This window comes from Phoca vitulina, unplaced genomic scaffold (genome assembly GCF_004348235.1).
Source record: "Phoca vitulina isolate PV1807 unplaced genomic scaffold, GSC_HSeal_1.0 scaffold69, whole genome shotgun sequence".
NCBI classification, from domain to species: Eukaryota; Metazoa; Chordata; class Mammalia; order Carnivora; family Phocidae; genus Phoca; species Phoca vitulina.
The window spans coordinates 6,278,401-6,298,370 of NW_022589772.1; the positions used below are offsets into that span (position 1 = coordinate 6,278,401).

At 45.0% G+C, this 19,970-nt stretch overlaps 1 protein-coding gene and 1 pseudogene across 1 annotated transcript in view; both read left to right on the forward strand.

Moving 5' to 3' along the window:
• The window catches only part of COL4A6 (collagen type IV alpha 6 chain), a 272,612-nt gene that overhangs the window by 192,614 nt on the left and 60,028 nt on the right, over positions 1 to 19,970 (forward strand). The window contains exon 4 of the mRNA XM_032392826.1: positions 19,379 to 19,513. Coding sequence (XP_032248717.1) covers positions 19,379 to 19,513 — 135 coding nt within the window. The remainder of the gene's footprint in view (positions 1 to 19,378; positions 19,514 to 19,970) is intronic.
• On the forward strand, positions 4,971 to 5,367 carry LOC116624698 (annotated as a pseudogene).

Sequence of the window (19,970 nt, forward strand, 5' to 3'; positions counted from 1 at the left end):
GGCGTGTGGAGTATATGGGAACTCTGCTATCTTTGCAAGTTTTCTATAAATATAAGATTGTTCCAAAGTAAAAAAGTTTATTAAAAAAGAAAAAACTGGGGGGTGCCTGGTTGGCTCAGTTGGTAGAGCATGTGACTCTTGATCTCAGTGTTTTGAGTTCAGGCCCCACATTGGGTGTAAAGCTTACTTAAAAAAAATTGATGGGGCACCTGGGTGGCTCAGTCAGTTAAGCGTCTGCCTTCAGCTCAGGTCGTGATCCCAGGGTCCTGGGATTGAGCCCTGCATCGGGCTCCCTGCTCAGCGGGGAGCCTGCTTCCCCCTCTGCCTGCCACTCCCCCTGCTTGTGCTCTCTCTCTCTGATAAATAAATAAATAAATAATCTTTAAAAAGAAAAAAATTGATTCTATTATGAATCATTTTGAAAAGGAGGTAGGAATGAGCAGTAGAAACAATCTGACAGAAGGCAGCAAGATCTAGAACCCTTTTCTTCTCCAGAGGGTGCTTTTCTTTCAGGCTTCTAAACGGTAATACACACACACACACACACACACACACACACACACACACACACATGCATATATATATATATATATATATATGTATATGTATATACACATATATATGTATATATATAATAAATATGTTTATTATATACTTTTTATATATTTTATATAATACATATTTGATTGTCTTTTATTTGGTTTATATTTTTTAAATATATAAAACATCACAATAGCACTATTTACTGAATGTCACTTCAGCATAGGGGTTAAGATTGCAGAAACCTGGCTTTGACTAGGGCTTCTCCCACTTTCCAACTATATGACTGTGAGTAGTAATTTAACCTCTCTTTGCCTCATTTCCCTTACATATCAAGTGTGGATGATAATAGTATCTCCTTTGTAAGACTGCCCCGAGCATTAAATGAGACCATTCTTAGGAGGTGTTTAGCACAAGGGTGACATACAGTAAATACTCGATGTTATTATTATGTTCAGGCACTATATTAAGTGTTTTGTATACATTTATATTCCTCATGATCCTCCTGTAAATGTCGTCTTTTAATTTTTTTTACTTTTAAATTATACATTATAATACGATGTGCCCAAATCATAAGTGTACAGCAAAAGGAATTTTTACAACGTGAACACCCCAATGTAGGCAACAAGCAGATCAAAATACAGAACGTTATCCCCACCCAGAAGTCTCCCATATATATGCCCCCTCTCAGTTATTACCCACCACAATTAACTTCCATTTGTTGGGGTTTCTATTCAATTTCAAAGATCCTTCCCCCTCTCTCTTTTATAGTTTAATTTAATTTGGGTGGGATATATAAAACATTAACATGGTTCAAAAGTCAAAACTATACATTTGCAGTAATCTGTTTTTCCTCCTTCCCTCTCCTTCCTTCAGCATCTAATTTGAAGTAACATGGCATTTAGTTTTAAATGAGAATCACATGGCATTTTTGTCAGAAAAATTACATGGATGGTAATTTCCAGAGCATTCTGAAGTACTTTGCAGTCCCCTCTATTCAGTTTAACTAACAACATTTAAGTGAGCACTTACTGTGGCGAAAGGTGAATCAAAGGCCTGTCTTCAGATGCCCCAAGCCCAATTAGGGAAGGCCTTTGGACATGGACTTCTAGTTCAGTGCACACTCTGAATATAATGACAGACATACGAAATTCTGTATATAAAATCACCATTCACAATAACAACAAAAAAGAAAACCTGTAACATATCTTTTGTTGTTAGTAATTCATCTAACAAAAAGGATATTAGACTTTTTATAGATAAAGTTTTTAAATTCTACTAATAGATATAAAAATCTCTGACTAAAGGGTGGTAGACACCATACGGACGAATGGGATGACTTATCATTGTACAGATGTCAGTTTCTCCCAAATCTACCACTTCAGTGCCCTTCCAACAAAAATTCCAGCAGGATGTTTTAAGGAACCTGAAAAAACTGATTCTAGAATGCATATAGAAGAATAAATGTGTGAATATCTAAGTCTATTTTGAAAAAGAATAGAGACTTGCCTTTCTACAGTTTGAGACATGCTGCACAGATAAAATAATAATAATAATAATAAATTACTGTAGGACTGGCACCATAAAAGGCAAATAAAACAAAGGAATAGAATATAGAGCTCAGAAATATGATAATATCAATGCAATTTCACAGCAAGGGAAGGATGGATTGTTTGGTATTAGAAAGAGTGGATCACCGTGCGACAGAGTTTCTCAATCAGTGTGTCACTCCGAAAGCCACACATGGATTACAGGAATGTAGAGCTATTATTGATCCCCTTGATCCTTCGGATGACCAGGCAGGACCTCTAACATGGCCAGAGTTCCCAAGCTGGTAACCTCCCCCTCTGGCCATGAGCAGCCCCTTCAGTTTCCCACATTTTGCCAAGAATATACTATCATATTCTCTCTGTGCTATGAGGTGAAAAGGTTTGAGAAGCACTGCTATATGGAGAAAAGTAAAGTTGGGTTGCTACCCTCATATAACATACAAAGGTGACTTCCGGGTAGATTAAAAGCCTAAGCGTGAAAAGTAAAACTATAAATGAAGGAGACTTTCTTTATAGTTTGAGATGGTATAGGACTTCATAAATAAGACCCTGAAGTACAGAAAAGAAGGTAAAGAAGTCATGAATTTTACTACATCAAACTTAAGGCTTTCAATTCAATCAATGACATCCTAGACAAAGTTGACAAACAGATGCTAGACTAGGAGAAGATATTTGTAATGTCTAAACCTGGCAAGGCATTGATATCTAGAACGTCCAAGGAACAAGAAAAAGGCAGAAAACACAACAGGAAAAAAAAGAGGCAAAGCGTATTCACAGAATGGACAGCTCACAGAAGGGGAAACTGGATTGGCTAACAAGCATATGAAAAGATGATAGATCTAGCTTGTATTCAGAAAAATACAAATCAAAATAGCAGCGAGATACCAAGTTATACTCATCCAAATGACAAAAATTAAAAAGATAACACCAAGCGTTTATGAGCATGTGGGGAAAAAGGAATCCTCAGCATTGCTCATGGGAGTGTAAGCTGGTCTAGCTTTTTGAAGAGCAATGAGATGGCACGTATTGCTAGTAACAACGGATATGTTCCTACAACCCAGCAAACTCATTCCTGAGTATGTGTCCTGGGGAACCACTCCAGGGTTCTAAAATGGGATGCTTACAAGGATGTTTATCACAGAATCATTTGTTTATCACAGAATCCTTTGTGTAAGGGATTGGAGGCAAACTAGGCATCCATCAGTGGGGAAACACACATGTAAAGTGTGGTGACTGCATACTAACAAGGATTAGAAGCCAGAAAGTAGTTGTGCAAATACCAAAGAGATCTTGAATACATTCTTGTGAAAAGATAAGAAATAGAAGATCTGTGGCCCAATAATAGTTACATCAACTTACACACACACACACACACACACACCACCACCACCACCACCACCAATAACAACGATACATATCTATCTATCTATCTTTCTATCTATCTATCTATCTATCTATCTATCTATCTATCTATCTATATCCTGGACTTACATCCGATGCATTATAGAAGGTCCATGTGAGGGGACAAGAATGAGAATGGAGGTTTGGGTGAAGGAAAGTAATACAATAAAAGGAGGGACCTTATATGGACTAATGATAGTATTTTGCCATGAACTGAGGGGTGTGATTAACTCAGCTCTCTACAGCTGAGTTCCAAACAACACACACAAAAAATTTTTACGTGCTACGAGAAGGGAGATGATAACCCCAACCAGGGAAATCTGAGAAGTCTTTTGAAAAGAGATCAGATTTGAGCTGAGCTTTGATTGAAAGATAGAGCCTTGGGAGAGAGTTGTGGAAAAGAGGGGTATGTTCGGCAAGGGAATCACTTGGGTGAAGCCAGGTGGTGAGCGAGTACAGGATGGATTTTCAGTATCAGCAAGGAGACTCACGCCTGGAGTCTAGGGCAGCCAGGGGTGTTTTGTGGAAAATAAGCCTGCAAAGACAGGTGGGAGCTGACTGGTGAAAGGCTTTCAATGCCTGGTTAAGGAGTATGGATTTTATTTTGAAAATAATAGGGAGTTGGGGCGCCTGGGTGGCTCAGTCGTTAAGCGTCTGCCTTCGGCTCAGGTCATGATCCTAGGGTCCTGGGATCGAGCCCCGCATCGGGCTGTCTGCTCAGCGGGAAGCCTGCTTCTCCCTCTCCCACTCCCCCTGCTTGTGTTCCCTCTCTCGCTGTGTCTCTCTCTGTCAAATAAATAAATAAAATCTTTAAAAAAAAATGAAAATAATAGGGAGTGATTTACAGTTTTTGAGCAGAAGAGCAATACGATCAGATCTAGCAAGATTACTGTCCAGCGTGTTAGATTGGCAGCAATGTTTGGATGCAGACAGAACTCCAGAGGCTGTTGTTATCCAGGTGAGAGCTAATGAGGGACTGAGCTAAGCTTTTGTTATTGGTCCCTAAGGGGACCAGTAAGGGGAGTGTAGACATGGACTTGAGAAATTGACAGGGCCTGAGAAATAAATTAGAGTGGTGTCTCATCTTTATAGAGGAGATAGTAAAAGTTTCAGGAGGTGGATAGAATCACCGAGAAAGGAGCAAGAGCCTTGGGGCCGAAGGGAAGGGGCCCGTGAAGAGGACTGAGATGATAAAAGACGGGAGGACCCATAGTGTCATGCAGGGAAAGCCAAGGAGATGGTTGCAGAAGGGAAAAGAGTGTTCAGCAAGGACAAGAGCCACAAAGAAGGTCTATGGGATTCGAATTTACTTTCCAGTTTCCTGGTGACTTTCCAGAGGATGCTTTCAAGAAGGAGGCACTGGTAGGCTCAGACTGCCAGGAATTGGGAAGATTGGTAAGAGAGGAAGTGGAGGCAGTGAGTGTTGTCTAGTCTATCAAGAAGTGTGTTCTGGAAAGACACAGTGGTGGAGTGTTATCCATGGTCGAGGAAGGCATTGCTGCCGGAGGTGTAATGGACGTTAATACTGTTTACAAGAGGTGCTGAAGACCTCCCTCATCCACGATGGCCTGGCACGTGGAATTCGCGAAGCTGCCAAAGCCTTAGACAAGCGCCAAGCCCATCTTTGTGTGCTTGCATCCAACTGTGATGAGCCTATGTATGTCAAGTTGGTGGAGGCCCTTTGTGCTGAACACCAAATAAACCTAACAAGGTTGATGACAACAAGAAACTAGGGGAATGGGTAGGCCTCTGTAAAATTGACAGAGAGGGAAAGCCCCGTAAAGTGGTTGGTTGCAGTTGTGTGGTGGTTAAGGACTATGGCAAAGAGTCTTAGGCAAAGGATGTCATCGAGGAATACTTCAAATGCAAGAAATGAACAAATAAACTTGGTTCTTATTCCAAAAAAAAAAAAAAAAGACACAGTGGTGGAGAGATGGCGTTGGTCAGGGGGTGGGAGGAAAGATTTTTGTTTTACTTTTTGGCATCAGGCAGACAAGAGCATGTTTTGAAGACTGAAGGAAAGCAACCAGTCCAGAAGATATAAGGGGGAGGAAGGGTAGTTACTAGAGTAGGGTAGGATAGGAGGGCTCCCCTGAGCCCTGGTGCCATCTACCTGGCAATTGCTCATTGAAAGCAAGCTTTGCTCTACACCTTGATTCAAACGTTCCCCTAGTCATGCCCCTTCACTTCACCCTTGGGAGATCTTCCCTCTCCCATACGGCCTTACTAGAGCTCCCCCGCATTTCGCCCCCCCCTTACTTTCTTTTCTTCTTCTGAGTTCCAGGGAATGGTTAAAACTGGACTAAACACACCTCTCTTTGTCAGTCAGCAAGTCAAGAGAAGCAATTAGCTGCTGGGTTCTCAGGCCAAAGGACCTGAAGCTCTCAAAGCCTTGAAGGGGAAAGAAAGCACTCGAAGGTTTGTTTACCACTCAGCCTGAGGGGACAACAGTCACTATTCTTGGCTAGGACAGGCTTCACTGGGGACTTTATCTCTGCGGAATTCTCTGTTAACTTTTTCTGTGACGTTGCCGGCGCCAGACCTAGAAGCTTTGAAAAACCTCATGAAACCAGAGAATGAAAAAAAAAAAAAGTGGTGATGGATGGAGAGGTAAGGGGCCATAGGGCCTGTTGCCCCGTTAACCTCCCCAGACCAGGCCCCTGGACTGGCCGGCAGCTCTTTAATCTCTTTTTCTACCCCAGGTCCTAAGGTTTGGCTAGTTTTGCTTCCCTCCCCAGTGTCCCACCTGGATTCCTCTCAGAAGAGTTTCCTGATTCATCCCTAGCTCTGCTTTCTCTGGGAAGCAGATCATTGCTGCAAGACATTGCTACTGTCACTAAGGGAACAGTTGGGCAGAGCACGATGTGACAAAAATGTAAATGACACTCTAGAGGTGGGGAAGGTAGAGTGAGCTGTGAGCATGTGAGCTGCCTGCTTCCCCCCTTACGCATGGCGTGGACTCTGCATTGGCTAAAGCCATCGCCCTTCGAATTGGGCGCTAGACCCAACTACAAGGTCTTCAGTCTTCGGTATGTGTGGCCTGGCATGGCTAACGGTGGATTTTTCTCCACACATGAATCTCCAGGTTGTGCTCTCTGGCTCCCGATTTGTCCTGACGGCACTGACTCAAGTCCTCAGTGCTCTCCCTAATTCATAGCTACAGCTAGTTCAGACTTCTCGCTTTGAGCAAAGCCAGCTTTTCTAGTCAGTAATTTGTTTATCAGGAATTGCTAGCTCGCTTCTGGATCATTCTCCAGCCTGGACCCCAAGATCAGCGATGTCAACAAGGCTCTCACATCCTCCTATTGGACCTATCCGTCTCCCCCACCCCCATCTTCACCCCCAGTACTTCTGATGTCTGTGCCAGAGCCCAAGCCTGGAAAACCCCCACCACCTGCTTTGCCTGCTCCAGGTCCTGGGCTGCCAAAGTATTGTTTGAGGAAAGCTTCCTCGACAAAAGCATGTTCTCTAGTGTCAGCAGAGCTCCCAGGGCTGCTTGGCAGCCCTTCACACTTTTCTAACAATTGACTTTCTGCCACGTCCCCCATAGCATCTCCTCCCGGCCCTCTCCAGCTGAGCCTCAGCTACCCTCACTCTTAATGTAACCTCGCTTCCGACATTGCGAAAATGGAGGTCCATTTGAAATGGACTTTCTCCACTTACCTCTCACCAAAACTTGGCCTGGGCCTTTTTTTTTTTTTTTTTAATGCATCCTCCTCCACTCTTTCCTTTGGAGGAATAAAAGGCCCTCCTCTATTTCTAAGACAAACTTATCAACATCCTTTGGTTGGGTTCAGAGTCATATCCCTACTGTTATGTACACACATAACTCATCTTTCTGACTCAGACGGACATCTCCAGGGCAAAGTCCATGGTATGTTTCTTTCTGAGTTCCCAACATGGAGTACCATGGCTGACACGTAGTAAGCACTCAACAAATGTTTACTAAATTGGTTAAGTTATGAGGGGACCACGTAGATTGACTTGGGTTCTTTGTCCTTGGTGCATCTACTTAATGGGTTACTAAGGGTGCCACTGGGCATCAGGAAAGATGAAGGGAAGAATCAGGAAGACTCGATGAGGTCCAGAACGAGGGTTTTTGGTGGAGTTACGTGACATGGTAGTGGGAATTTTTTTTTAACCTAGAATTGACCCATCACTTTATAAAGGGAGTAGAGGAAAGAGCACTAGACTGGGAGTAAGAAGGTCTGGCTGTGCTGCTCATAATCTGTGTGGCCATGGACAAGTTCATTAACCTCTGGGCCTCAATTATTTTCTCTAGTTCGAGGACAAGGTTATTATGAACATTAAATGGAGTTGTGGATGGGCAAACACTTGGAAATCTGAATCACCTCTCCAATGCAACCTTGTAGCTCTTATTCTTTTATTTTTAAGATTTTATTTCTTTGAGAGAAAGAGAGAGAAAAAATGAGCAGCGGGGAGGGGCAGAGGGAGAGAGAGAGAGAGAAGCAGGCTCCAAGCTGAGCAGGGAGCCCAACGCGGGGCTCGATCCCAGGACCCTGGGATCATGACCTGAGCTGAAGGCAGATGCCCAACTGACTGAGCCACCCAGGCGCCCCTTGTAGCTCTTATTCTTGATGCCACTATGCTTCTGGAGCTTCTACTTCTCATCTGTACCACAGCTGCCATCACCACTATGGCCCGTCTTTCCTATTGCACACAGCGTAGATTTCACCTCAGCTTCTAATTAACCATCACATAAAAGGAAAAGATACCAGGATTGTGGAACCCTTGCTCTCCAGACCCCCTTCCCATATCCTTTTTGGCTTGTACGTGTCTGTGTGGATGACTTTACTTGTCCTTAGGGACTACTGCATAGGTGGGGGAGAAGTAAATCATCCTAGCTTCTGGAATTCAAATCCATGGCTGGCTGAGAGGTATATGGTGGACTATGCCAGAATACCAGCAAGCCCTGCCATTTTAACAGCCTCCTGTGCCTACGGGCCTATATATTTGGGTTGGAATGTGTATCTCTTTATCTGCATGGGTGTGGATCTGAATCCTCCTCTGGTTCTAAATGAATACAGGGGTGTGGCTCTGCCAGAGAACCACTGAGACTATGTGAGTAAGTTGTTCTCCCTTCCATGCCCTTCCCTCCCCTTTCAGAGCTCCCTGAGCTCTTTGGCAAGGGTCCCAACAGGGAATTTCTTTGATCCTACCTTCCTTTTATTCTTCTGTTTAAAGAGCAGTAGTTGGTTACTCCATGTTCCCTCCAACTCCCAAACCTTGATGGCTGCTCATCAGAAACTTGGGGAAGCCAGCATTGATCCAGAAGCAATCAGCTCACATCAGCTCAGTATTGGGCCAGAGGTTGTACAGTATATCAATGATGGGTAATTTATTGTGTCAGAGAAAAAGGCCACAAGTATTCCTTGTCTAATGGAATAGATACACTGCAGCAAAAATTGCTGTCAAGTGAGTTCCTGGCAAGTCCTGTTTCACTTTGATTTTTCTAATAAAACCATGGCTATGTTTCTGCTAGAAATGCTAAAAGAAAAAGATCAGCTTCGGGTTGTAATTAAACCATGTATTTTAAACCACATTTTAAAAAACTACAATAATAAGATGATAGTGCAGGTCCAATCATTTTTAAACTATAATTAGAATCCTGTGCTAGACAGTCAATTTGTCCCCACCTTTCTCAGCTTTAAATTCTGCTCTTCATTTCATTCAATTTTTTTTTTTTTTTACCTACTGAAACCTCCTCCTCGTGAGCCTTTTATTGATTTCAGAGCTTCCTGCCTTATAAACCTAGTAAATGGGCGTTTTTAAAAATTGGGAGTTTGGTTATTAGAGTTTTATTTTTCCCCCAAAGCAAAGCTTTGTCGATAGAATAAACCCTCAGCCCCTCTCACATACACTGTCTTAACTGATGCTCCAAGCAACCCAGGAAGTAGGTGGGGCATATAATAGTTCTATTTTGCTGATGAGAAAACTAAGGCCTAGAGATCAATTGGCTTTCTCAAGATCATCCAGCTAGAAAGTGAGAACGGGGAATAGAACCTAAACCTCAAGATTCTGTTTTAAACAGGAGGTTTTTCTGAGAAGCAATGACAACGTCAATCCAAGTTTATTAGAAGGCTTTCTTAAGAGTCCTGGGCCATCAAATCATACACAAGTTGCCTTCTAAATTCAAAGAAGGAAAACAAAATTATGGCAAAGTAAGGATTTCAAGTTTTTCCGACACATCTATCAGTTTTAGGTGAAATTCGTCCCAAGAAGAGCCATATTTATTTTCTCATGCAGTCCAGAAACTCAGTACATGCTTTGTAGTACACTGGGGCTCTTTGTATAGACTCTGTGCCCATTCAAAGGGGTGTGGGGGGCTCATTCAACTATCTGTAATGCTTACAAGAGTGGTTGTTCTGTTTTTTTTTTTTTAATGTCTTGTTATTGGTCATAGTTACAGTTTTATTTGATTTTTGGTTCTTAGACTTCCCAGTTACGATATTGACACAAAAGTCTGGTCTGGTTTCTGATGTCGTTTTATGAGACCTGAAAATTCTTCATCAACTTATTTGCTTCTATCTAGCAGACATCTCTGCTTCATCCTATTTTAACAATTATTGGCATTCCCCGGGGGCAAGGGAAACTATAACACGTTTAAAGACAAAATTCTCCAATTTCTGCTTAGCACAATGATCATCAAATTAGTATCCTGTGCCTCTATTCCCTTTTCTGCTCCTAATTTAATATGCTAGCATTAAGGACTCATAGCACATCAGAATTTGTCTTCATGAGCCTAGTAAACTGTCCATAATCCACAGAGCAATTAAGGAGGCCATTTTAACTGTGGAACAATTAAAAAATGAGGAGGAGGAGGAGGAGGGGGACGAACAGGAGGAGGCGGGAAGAAATTAAAAAGATATCGCCCCGTTTTTTTAAAAAAAATTCTGGGAAGTGTCATACCTTGAACTGCCTTTTAGGACTTAATTTATTAATTCCATTGAGTTTCTGTTAAATGTTACCTGTTCCAGTGAGAAATTTGGGCCAATTGAGATCAGTTGTTCTGCTAGCAATGAAAATGACGGTATTTTCTGCCCAGAGTAGCTCTCATTGCCCCTTTTCAAGTGGGTTTGGGATTCTACATTCAGAACATTATTCGATGCAGAGAGGCGATGTAGCTTGGTGGGAGCAGAGGCTTTCGTATCACCAAAATTAGCTTCGCCATTGTCTGATGTGTAACCTCAAGCAGGTTTCTTACCCTCTCTGTATTTGGATTTCAGTTTCCTCACCTGTAAAATAAGTCTAATACCCACCCATTGGGGCTATTAGAGAGATGGATTAGAGGAGATGGGATTTAGTAAGCACTTGGTAGAAAGAAGGTCATTATTATGTTTTAGAAGAGGTATGTTAGGGGAGCCTGGCTGGCTCAGTTGGTAGAGCTTGCAATTCTTGATCACAGGGTCATGAGTTCAAGCCCCACGTTGGGCATGGAACCTACTTTAAAAAAAAATTTTTTTAAAAGTCATTCTTTTTTTTAAGATTTTATTTATTTGACAGAGAGAGACACAGCGAGAGAGGGAACACAAGCGGGGGGAGTGGGAGAGGGAGAAGCAGGCTTCCCGCTAAGCAGGGAGCCCGATGCAGGGCTCGATCCCAGGACCCTGAGATCATGACCTGAGCCCAAGGCAGACGCTTAACGACTGAGCCACCCAGGCGCCCCCCCCCAAATTTTTTTAATTAAAAAAAAAATAGAAGAGAAATGTGAATGAACATGTAGAAGGGAGGGACGCAGAGTGTTGCCTAGTAAGAGTTAACTTTATCACTCAGGGAGGTGTCTTTCCGAACATTTCAACAAGCTCACAATAGCCACTGGAATGGGTGTGTGTGTGTCTTTGCAAACAAAACGTGTAGATGCATGTCTTCATGCCTGGGCTGGCTGCTTCAAACACTGATTATAGCTTAAGAACTAGAAAATAAATGTGTTTTCCTTTGAGTGTTGAGGGCGAGCCTCTGATACTGCTTCTTAGCTGTGGCAGACGCTAACCATTTGGGAGGTTCACACTTTGCTAGACACTGATGACCATTCATGTATGTAGGTAGGTCTGTATGTGGATGGACAGGTTGCTGGCCAACTGTGGGTGATGCTATCCTCATCAAGCTGAACCAGGGCTTTCTTGGCTACAAAATGGGTCTATCTGGATGATACGAGTCTTTGTCATACACTAGACCTGTTCTTCGCCTACTGGTGTTCTTTCTCCCTTATTTACTTCTGCACACAATGCTGGCCCATTAGTGCTATTACTAGGAGAGTGGAGTGTAGGCCTCTGTGGAAGGCTAGCCTACCCCCATATGTTGCAACAGAAGGAGCACAGAGTTGATTGGGAGGCCCTGATCCCAGCTCTGCCACTGACCAACTGAATGACATTAGCAAGCCCAGTTGGCTAACTGCTATGCAGTTTGGTGCCCTCAGCCTACCACCCAGATGTATTGTGATCTTCCAAAGGAACGGTGAAAGGAGAAGCAGCCGGAAGTGTCTTAAGTATTCTGCCCTTGGGGGTGTTAGCATTAGTTTCTTTCTTACCACATATTTCATGGCTAGGAGCGAGACTCCAACTACTCAGGCCAGAGTCTGATAAGTTCTTGCATTTCCTCCTCCCCAGCCCTATGGTTAAGATGGGAATTCAAGTTGGAACGTAAGTTCAAGCCATCTAGTTCCTAGGCTGGAGGTCAGGGATCTCCGCTTCATTTTCCCCAAAGGCCACTCAGGGCTTTTCCAGGATAACAACAAAGTCTTTTCATCTAATTTTTCCCCTAGCTAATGAGACTTGGGGGTGGCCTTCGTGAAGATTCCCAAGTGCACATTTAATTCTGTATTTCCGTTCATTCCACGGATGCACCTCAAAATAGAGTGTCTACTCCATAGCAGACACGGCATCTCTGGAGATACCATGGTAAAGGTGTCAACTGAGCACCCTGCCCTCTCAGACCTTCGGTCTAGTGAGAGCAACAGGTGCAGAATATCTCCCTACATGGTCCCCAGGTATCTTAATCCCCGCTTCTCCAAAGGTGGACTCCTCATCTTCTACCCAAGACTCTTCTTCCCCTAGGCTTCCTCATGTCAGTGAGGAGATCCACTCAGTTGCCCGATCAAGAAACCTGGGAGTCATCCTTCACACCTCCCTCTGTCTAACCTACCAATTCCAACTAGCACTACAGTGTATGGTTTTTACCCTCTGAAATCACTCTCAGATCTCTCTTTTCCCTGTCTTCACTGCCAGGAACCTAGTCCAGGTCACCATTATTTCTCTTCAGGAGGTCACAGCCTCCTCACTGGGTTCCGTGTCTCTGGTCTTGCTGCCCCATCCTCTCCCTTCCTTTATATGTAGAGTTGATACTGTATGGACTTCGGTTAAGTTCCTTTCCCTTGCTGGGCATCAGCTTCTCCATCCTGAACGGGGTGAGTTCCTAAGTCTTGTGCAGCAATCTTTTCTGCGGTTCTGTGATCAGATGGTTCTCGATTGCACTCTGGGGTGGCTATCTAGACTTCCAACGAAGGTATTGCTGTGCCTGACCGCTGGCTTCTCAGTGTGCATATTCATTCATGCATTTCTCCCTTCATTCAGCATTTACTGAGCTCCCACTGTGTACTAGGCACTGTACTTAGTGCAGGTGATTCAGTGGGGGAATAAGAACATGACTTGTCCTCAAGGAGCTCAATCTGTTGGGGGGTATAGACACAAACAGGAGATCTAGCCCCTTCCGTGAGGTGGGAGTAATCATGGAAGGCTCCCTGGAGGAGCTGATATCTTTTTAATTTTTTTTTAAATTTTTAAAATATTTTTTAGAAAGAGCATGTGCGAGCAAGCGAGTGAGGGGGTTATGAAGGCTAGAGGGAGAGGGAAAGAGAGAATCTTAAGCAGGCTGCACACCCAGTGTGGGACTCGATGCAGGGCTCAATGCAGGGTTTGCTCTCATGACCCTGAGATCATGACCTGAATCGAAATCAAGAGTCAGACACTTAACCGACTGAGCCACCCAGGCGCCCCTGGAGGAGCTGATATCTTGGAGCCTGAATGATAAATAGGAGCTAACTAGGAGAGCAGAGACATGTACAAAGGCCCTGGGACAGGATGCTAAAAGAAAGTAAAGCAAGATTGGAGGATGGCAGACCAATTGGGAGGCTATGGCAACACTCTAGGGGAGACATGAGGAAGACCTGGATGAAGACCATGGGGATAGAGAGAAATGGACAGGTTTGAGTTGCATTTTGGAGGTGGAATTGACAGTCCTTGCTGGTGGATTGGATGCAGAAGATGAGGGAAGAGAGGTCATGGAGAACCCTTGAGTTTCTGATTTAGTCAACTTTGTGGATAGACTGTCATTTGCTGAGTTAGTTCCATTTACTCAAGAGGAAGGAGCTGGTTTCGGGAATGGGGTTGAGGAGAAGATGATGAGTTCAGCTTTGGTCATGTCGAGTTTGGGATGGTATATCCAGGTGGAGAGGCCTGGTGAGCCATTAGTTATAAGGATCTGGTATACTGAGAAGAGCAATCGGGGCTGGAGGTTCAGACTGGGGAGTCATTAGCATGTAGAGGAAGTTCCTTTAGGAGAATGAGCAGACACTGAAGAGCTGAGTGCCCAGGAGAGCCAAGACACCAACACCAAGTAAGGGGGGCAGTGCTCTCATAGATGTGGGGTGCTGGCATACATGCTCATTCATTCCAGGGCACACATCCCTGCCCCAAAGAGAGTTTCTCAATGATATCTGTGCATCTCCCACTTAAACTTAAGAGAACGAACATTAAAAATACCCAGTCATGGGGCACCTGGGTGGCTCGGTCGTTAATTAAGCGTCTGCCTTGGGCTCAGGTTGATCCCAGGGTCCTGGGATCGAGTCCCGCATCGGGCTCCCTGCTGGGCGGGAAGCCTGCTTCTCCCTCTCCCACTCCCCCTGCTTGTGTTCCGTCTCTCGCTGTCTCTCTCTCTGTCAAATAAATAAAATCTTTTAAAAAAATACTCAATCATAACTTTCCATTTTACCGTAAATGATACCTAAAGAGGGAAGGGAACAGATACTTTCATGCTACCGGCCAGGCGTTGATTAACTCACTTAAATGCCTACAATAACCCTACACCAGAGCTATTGTTTCTTAGAGCTCTAGAGACTCAGTGGTTACGTCACTTGCCCAAGGTCACCTAGCTATTACATGGCAGTAAGGAGATTTGACTCCCGCTCTGTCTGACTCCAGATCCAGCACCACGATACCAGGTAACCACACTACACCGCCTCCTGCTTTAGAATTGGATCCTCAGGAAAGCCTGCACACGCTCCCTTTTCCCTTCTGCTTCATAAATATCATTTGCATCCCCTAGCTTAATGCTTTGCTCTCCATTAAAATACAAATCCCCTTGGGGAGAAGTAAAGCTCTAAGTTGTTGTCAGTCATTTATGCCTCAGTGGCAATGAGTTTCAGATTCTTCCACGGGCTTAAATTTTAATTTGATGGGAGAAGGACACTGGAAACTTCAGGAAGGGATAAAAAGACAGAAAGGGGGCTAATAAGGAAAAGCCAGCCCCCTCTCCGTTTCACACTAGTGCCTAGTCTGAGGCGTGTGCTTTTATGATTCTTCGAGGCTATTTCTGCGCCTGTGTACCACAACAGTCTCCCCTTCTCCACGGTTTTGCTTTCCGTGGTTTCGGTTACCCGTGGTCAACCGTGGTCCGGAAGCAGATGATCCTCCTTCTGACCTATTCACTAGTAGCCTACTGCTCCGTCACCGCGCCTATGTCGTTCCCCTCACGCCATCTCATCACGTAGGCATTTTACCACCTCACATCATCCCAAGAAGGGTGAGTCCAGAACAGTAAGATATTTTGAGAGAGAGACCACATTCACATAACTTTTTTTTTTTTACAGCAAATTGTTAATAGTTTTTCTGTTTTATTATTATTGTCAATCTTGTCCTGTGCCTGGTTTACAAATTAAACTTTATCCCATGTATGTGTGTATATATATATATATATATATATTGAGGTTTGGTACTATCTGCGGTTTCAGGCCACCACCGGAGGGTGTGGAACACATACCCACGAATAAGGAGGGACTACTGTCTTTCATATGCAGACCCATTACCGGGTCTGTTACCCCAGTGATGTGGGGCTGGAGCTGTGGGTGTGGTCTGATCTAAGGTGACCCGAGACCGCATGCTAGCCCCAATGCCCTGTGGTCAGCAGGAAGCAGGCAGCCTGCACGTCAGTCAGGCACCGCCGTTCCTGGCCTCAGGCACAAGTCCCAGCTCAGTCTCTGGAGAATTCGACCCTGCTGCGCATATTTAAAATCCCTAGCAGATGGAGGCAGGAGAGCTTGTTGGAAAGACTGGGTGGAGTCCCTTCTGCCCTGTCTGGGTCTATTTGCCAAAATAAATGACATGTATGAGGGCAGGGCATTGGTCCAAGCCCATTGAAATTCTGCTATGGCAGGTCCCAACAGTGCTGGTGTTTCAGATTGGCTCTGGGAAATGATCAGAGTTAGGAAGGGAGAAATGATGTGTGAGCATCTGGCTGCCGCAGCCTACTGATGGGGACAGTCCCAGGGGCGGGCCCGGGGTAAGGGGGTCAGGCTCAAGGACCCCCTAGGACATCTGCCACTGGCGAACAGGGACAGGGCCCCACACTGGCAGCCGGCAGTCTGGTTGGAGTCCCACGCTGTTTTCCTCACTAGCTATGGGACCCGAACAAGTCCTTCCCCTTCTCTCGGCCTCTTTTTTCTTCCCCCCATGTATAAAATAGAACCTAGATGAAATGGTCTCCGAGGGCCCTTTCTGCCCGAACATTCTGTGACTCCTCTGACACGGGTTTGATTTCTTTTTTATTTGTAGTGAGAGAGGCCCACCCACCCACCTGCTTATCTGCAGCTGCTGTGTTCTCACACTGACCTCTGCTGGCCATTATGAAAGGTGCCACCGAGCGCTTCTTCGGAGGACCAAATTTAAAAAAAAAAAAAAAAAAAAAAAAGGCAGTTCATCATTGATTTAGGGTTAAGCTTCCTCAGTAGAGTGGGCACAGGGACAGGAACCCCGTGCGTTGGAGACGAGTGAAAAAGAACATCCAGCTGGAAACACCGAGCAAGCATATCTATGACATATCAAATGTGTCCCTCCCTTCTTCCCATTGTGGTCTTCAGCTGCTGGCCGTGCTCCGCACCGCTGTATGATGGTACCGCAGCGGGGAGGAAGAGTCCTCGTCTCGGATCCTATGATCCAGAAGGGCCTGGCGCCCCACTGAGGAGGCAGTTCTAGGCTAGTGGTACCTCAGGGGCCTCAAGACATCCCGCAGGCCCCGCTTCTGGCCCTTAGCTGGGTCTGAGAGCTTTCCAGCCGGGGCCAGCCCAGAGGCTGTACCCGGAGGTACGCATGCCCCTGAGGGGGATCATTTCAGAAGGCCCTTTGGAAAAAGAACTAGAATCCAAAGAATCCATGAGTCCTTTAAGAGACTCACTTTAAGCTCTCTGTGGCAAATTCAGCATGGCCGGCCAGCTGAGAGAAAGGGAGCGGGCCAGGGAATCCTGCCTTTTCTCGATGGAATCAGATTTCCTGTTAAGTCCAACCTTAGAATCACCTCACTCCTATGTCTCCTTGGTTACTCTTGCTGAGCGTGTGCTCACAGGGGCAAGAGACCAGAGTTGGACTGTGCCAGCCAGGCCCTGCTCAGGCCCCAGTGATGCAAGCAAGATGGGAACCGGGCCACACCACAATCTGCTCTCTCAGTCCAATGGTTTATCGTGCTCTCCACCTCCCATCCCTTGATGTGAGAAAGCTTTGGGCAGGCCTCAGATTTGGGTCAAGCACTCAGTGCCCTGCTTGCATCCTCTCTGCTAGTAATAACCCGGCCTCAGCAAGCCCATCCTGGGCCCCATCCTGGGCCCCATCCTCCCACCAACCAGTCCCCTCCGTCCCCAACAGCTGGTTCTTATCTGTCTCCCTTGTTCCAGCCTCAGGCAGGCTGGAATTTCAGCCCTGAAATGCTGCCTTCCTCCCATTCGTCCCCTGTCCCCAAACCTCTGAGGGTTCCCTATGCACTCCTCCATCAAGTCTTCAACTTTCCTTCTTTGCTTTCCAGGCCCGCCTCAGTCGGGGCCCCCTCAGCCTTTCCAGTGTGGGCCATGACTCCCCCAAGCCATGGACAGAACGTAAGCATTTCACAAACCCTCCATGGCCAACCCTTTCTTTGTGCTCCTGGACCACTTAGGCTCTGTTTTAGACCTGTACTGTTTGCTGTGGTTTTGTGGACATTAGTCTTGAAAGCTAGGCCTACTTTTTGGACTTCTTTGTTAATTTCTTTGTTAATCCTCAACCCGCCAGCATTATTTTTTTAAGTATTGGTATTGGTCTTTTTCTATATATATATACTTACAAGAGTAATAAATGACAATCATTACAAACAAAATTCCAACAGTGGGAGGTAAGAGCATAAAAAGTGAAAGTTCTCATCCCACTCCATCGTTCCCAGAAATAAGCCATTAAGCACTCTGCAGCCTAGCACCCTTTAGAAGTTATATGTTGGGTGCTGGGGAAGGTTGAGTGGTGGGTGGTACCCCCAGAAAATTGCATCTCCTTAGGAAAAACATCTTTGTACTTCTTTGGATGAATTATTGGTCTTCGTGGGCCTAATTGACACTGGAAACTTTACTCCAAAGGCCCCGCACAGCTGGTAGCCACTTGCCCAGTATGTGACTCTAACCACTACCTAAAGCATCTGTCCTGTTTCCAGCCTTTTAAAAAGTAATCCTTGAAGGTGAATATTAAAGGGCATGTCTAATGGGCTTTCCTGAGTTTTTCGCAGGACTGTAGGAAATTGCAGACAGTCAGTAAAAGGGCCAAGAGGTGGAGATGGGAAACGTTCATGAAAATAGGCTCTCTACCTGGTATGGCGTGGTGTTCTCTGAGAGGTAAGGCACATTACTAATGGTTTTCATCTTTCTGCCAAGAATATTCAGTACCTACTGGGATTTGTTCTAAATGATAGACTAGCCCGCCTGTGTTGCACCCACTGGAGTTAATTCTCTATCTCGGTCAGCTTTGAAATGTCAGCCTGAACTCTCAGACTTAACTGTTGCAGACACTTTATAACTAACACATTCAAAATCCTCAAGCTGCTCCCTCTTGCTATCATAATTGATACTTAATGGATAGTCTCAGGCTTCTTGAATTTTACACATTCAACACTCTACAGATGGTGGGTTGAAGGGAAAGAGGGAGAAATAGAGAAGGAACAAATCAACAGTGTGTGTGTGTGTGTGTGTGTGTGTGTGTGTGTGTGTGTGTTCCCTGTAAGCATCTGTTTCCAGTTGCAGTGATGGGGCCCTGGGATCTGCAAACAAAGATGAGCTTTCGCAGGTTGGTCAGCCTATGGGTTTCTGGGTTTTCCCCTCTCTGGATCTTTCTCCCTTCTCCGGAACCCCCACCCCACCCCAAGGCAATGTTCTTTAGGCCTAGCCATTTCTGGACTTCACTGCAAGTATGGGATTGGCCATTTGAATGTGAGTTACAAAATGTCACGATGCTCTCCAGCATTCTGTTCTTTCACTATTTTGACAATCTGATAGATGGCCTGGCATTAACTAGGAAGAGGACAATATTATCCCGCCTGAATAACTAATCTCCTAAGAAGTACAAAGTTGAAGGATCTTGGTGCACATGAATCTTATTAAATGTGCTTATAAAATATGTTCTATCCAAATAAGCTTAGCAGCCCCGAAAATAGCCTTTTCTGATCTGTGTCTGGAACTTTGGCATGCTTCACAGATCTCTAAGCCAAAATTATTTAGTGAAGTGATGACAGTGTTCTCTGTGCATGGGAAAATGGAAGTGTTGATGTTGAGTCCTCTATTGGCCTAATTGCACCCCTTCTCTCCATCTTAGGGGCGACCGGGACCAATTGGAATTCAAGGTCCAACAGGTCCACAAGGATTTGCCGGCCCTAGTGGTTTAGCAGGGTTGAAAGGAGAAAGAGGCTCCCCAGGCCCCCTGGGACCATATGGACCAAAAGGAGATAAGGTAAAAACACCAGAGCTTGGTTTCTCTTTAACTAATGGACCACACATATGAAGGTGAAAGGTTCTAAATCTCAGTTCTGTTCGTTTATGGAAATAATGCTAATCCTGAGTCCCTTGGTGCCAGGCTACAGACTTTAATAAGAAACAGTCTGGACGATATGCTGCTAATGGATCAACCCATTTCTAGAGACACCCTCATGGAAAGCAAGCCATAAAGCACATGTGTTGGCTACTTGCTGGACAAGTGGGCTTGCTGGGCTGGGATTTCAGGTGGGTTCGAGGTGGGCATGGGTCAGAAGTTCAATCAGCTGGGCAGGAGAGGTCAGGAATCCAAGCAAGGAGACTGGGAAGCAAAGTGTCAGAATGCTAGGAAGCAGTCTGGGCCACGAAGGTAGGGAAAGAGATGCAAGAAAGGAGATTGATCATGTCACGGTAGCTGGCTGAGTTTAGCAGCTTAG